Source organism: Parus major, chromosome 28 (genome assembly GCF_001522545.3).
Source record: "Parus major isolate Abel chromosome 28, Parus_major1.1, whole genome shotgun sequence".
NCBI classification, from domain to species: Eukaryota; Metazoa; Chordata; class Aves; order Passeriformes; family Paridae; genus Parus; species Parus major.
Window position 1 is genome coordinate 4,388,951 of NC_031797.1, and position 968 is coordinate 4,389,918.

The 968-nt window shown below is 72.7% G+C and overlaps 1 protein-coding gene across 4 annotated transcripts in view; it reads left to right on the top strand.

Annotated features, from left to right (window-relative positions):
• The first annotated feature begins 174 nt into the window (after positions 1 to 174).
• Positions 175 to 968, top strand: part of HDGFL2 (HDGF like 2) — a 9,940-nt gene continuing 9,146 nt past the window's right edge. For 2 of the 4 annotated variants that reach the window (XM_015651635.2, XM_015651637.2), the window contains exon 1: positions 175 to 324. In XM_015651635.2, the coding sequence (XP_015507121.1) occupies positions 253 to 324 (72 nt within the window). In that variant the 5' untranslated portion in view covers positions 175 to 252. The remainder of the gene's footprint in view (positions 325 to 968) is intronic. The other 2 variants (XM_015651636.3, XM_015651638.3) reach the window with 2 other exon arrangements.

Genomic DNA, 968 nt, shown 5'->3' on the forward strand with positions numbered 1-968 from the left:
CCAGCGCCCCCCGCTTCGGCGCCTCCGGCGGCGCGGCCCAATCCCGTTATCCCGCCGCGCCGCCGCCTCGCTTCTATTGGTCGAGTTGGTTGAACGACGTGCGGCGGAGCCAATGGGAGGCGCGGTCGCGACCGGGGGCGGGACATCCTGCGTGCCGTGCGGTGCGGGCCGCCCCCGCCGCCTGCCCGGTGCTGCCGCGGCCTGGGCTGGGCCTGCCCGCGCCCGGTGCCCCCCGCGCCCCCCGGTGCCGCCATGCCACACAGCTTCAAACCCGGGGACCTCGTCTTCGCCAAGATGAAGGGCTACCCGCACTGGCCGGCCCGGGTGAGACGGCGGGGCCGCGCCGCGGGGGAACGGAGCGGGAGAGGGGCGGGGGTCCCGCACCGGGATGGGGGCGGGATCGGGAGGGGGGACTGGGGACGGGATGGAGACGCGTACCGACCCCTGTCCCCGGAGCGGAGGCCCCTGTCGGGATGGAGATGCCATAACGGTACCTGTACCGGGATGGGGACACGGTGCCGGCGCAGGAGCACGTCCCGGGATGGAGATGCCGTAACGGGAGCCGTGCCGGGATGGACAGGCTGTACCGGGGCGGACAGGCTGTACCGGTACCGGTACCGGGATAGGGGTCCGGTGGGGGTGCGGGACCCTGGCCGGGTCTGTCGCGGATCCGGTGATGGCAGGAGGGGCTGTCCCGGCACACGGAGCGGGATGCGGGGTCACATCCCTGGAGTGTCCTGGGCTGGGGCCCAGCGGCAGCGCGGGGTGACCCGTTCTGGGACCGGAGATCCCATTCCAGCACCTCTACTGGGATGGGGGCCAGAACTGGAATGGGGTGTCCTGTGCCGGAATGGGGGACCCCACAGCAGCTGTGCTGGGATGGGAGTCCAGCCCTGGCTCAGAGATCCCCTGAGGGGACGGGAGCTCGGTACCGAGGTGGGATCCTGCACAGGGATGGGATCCTGCAC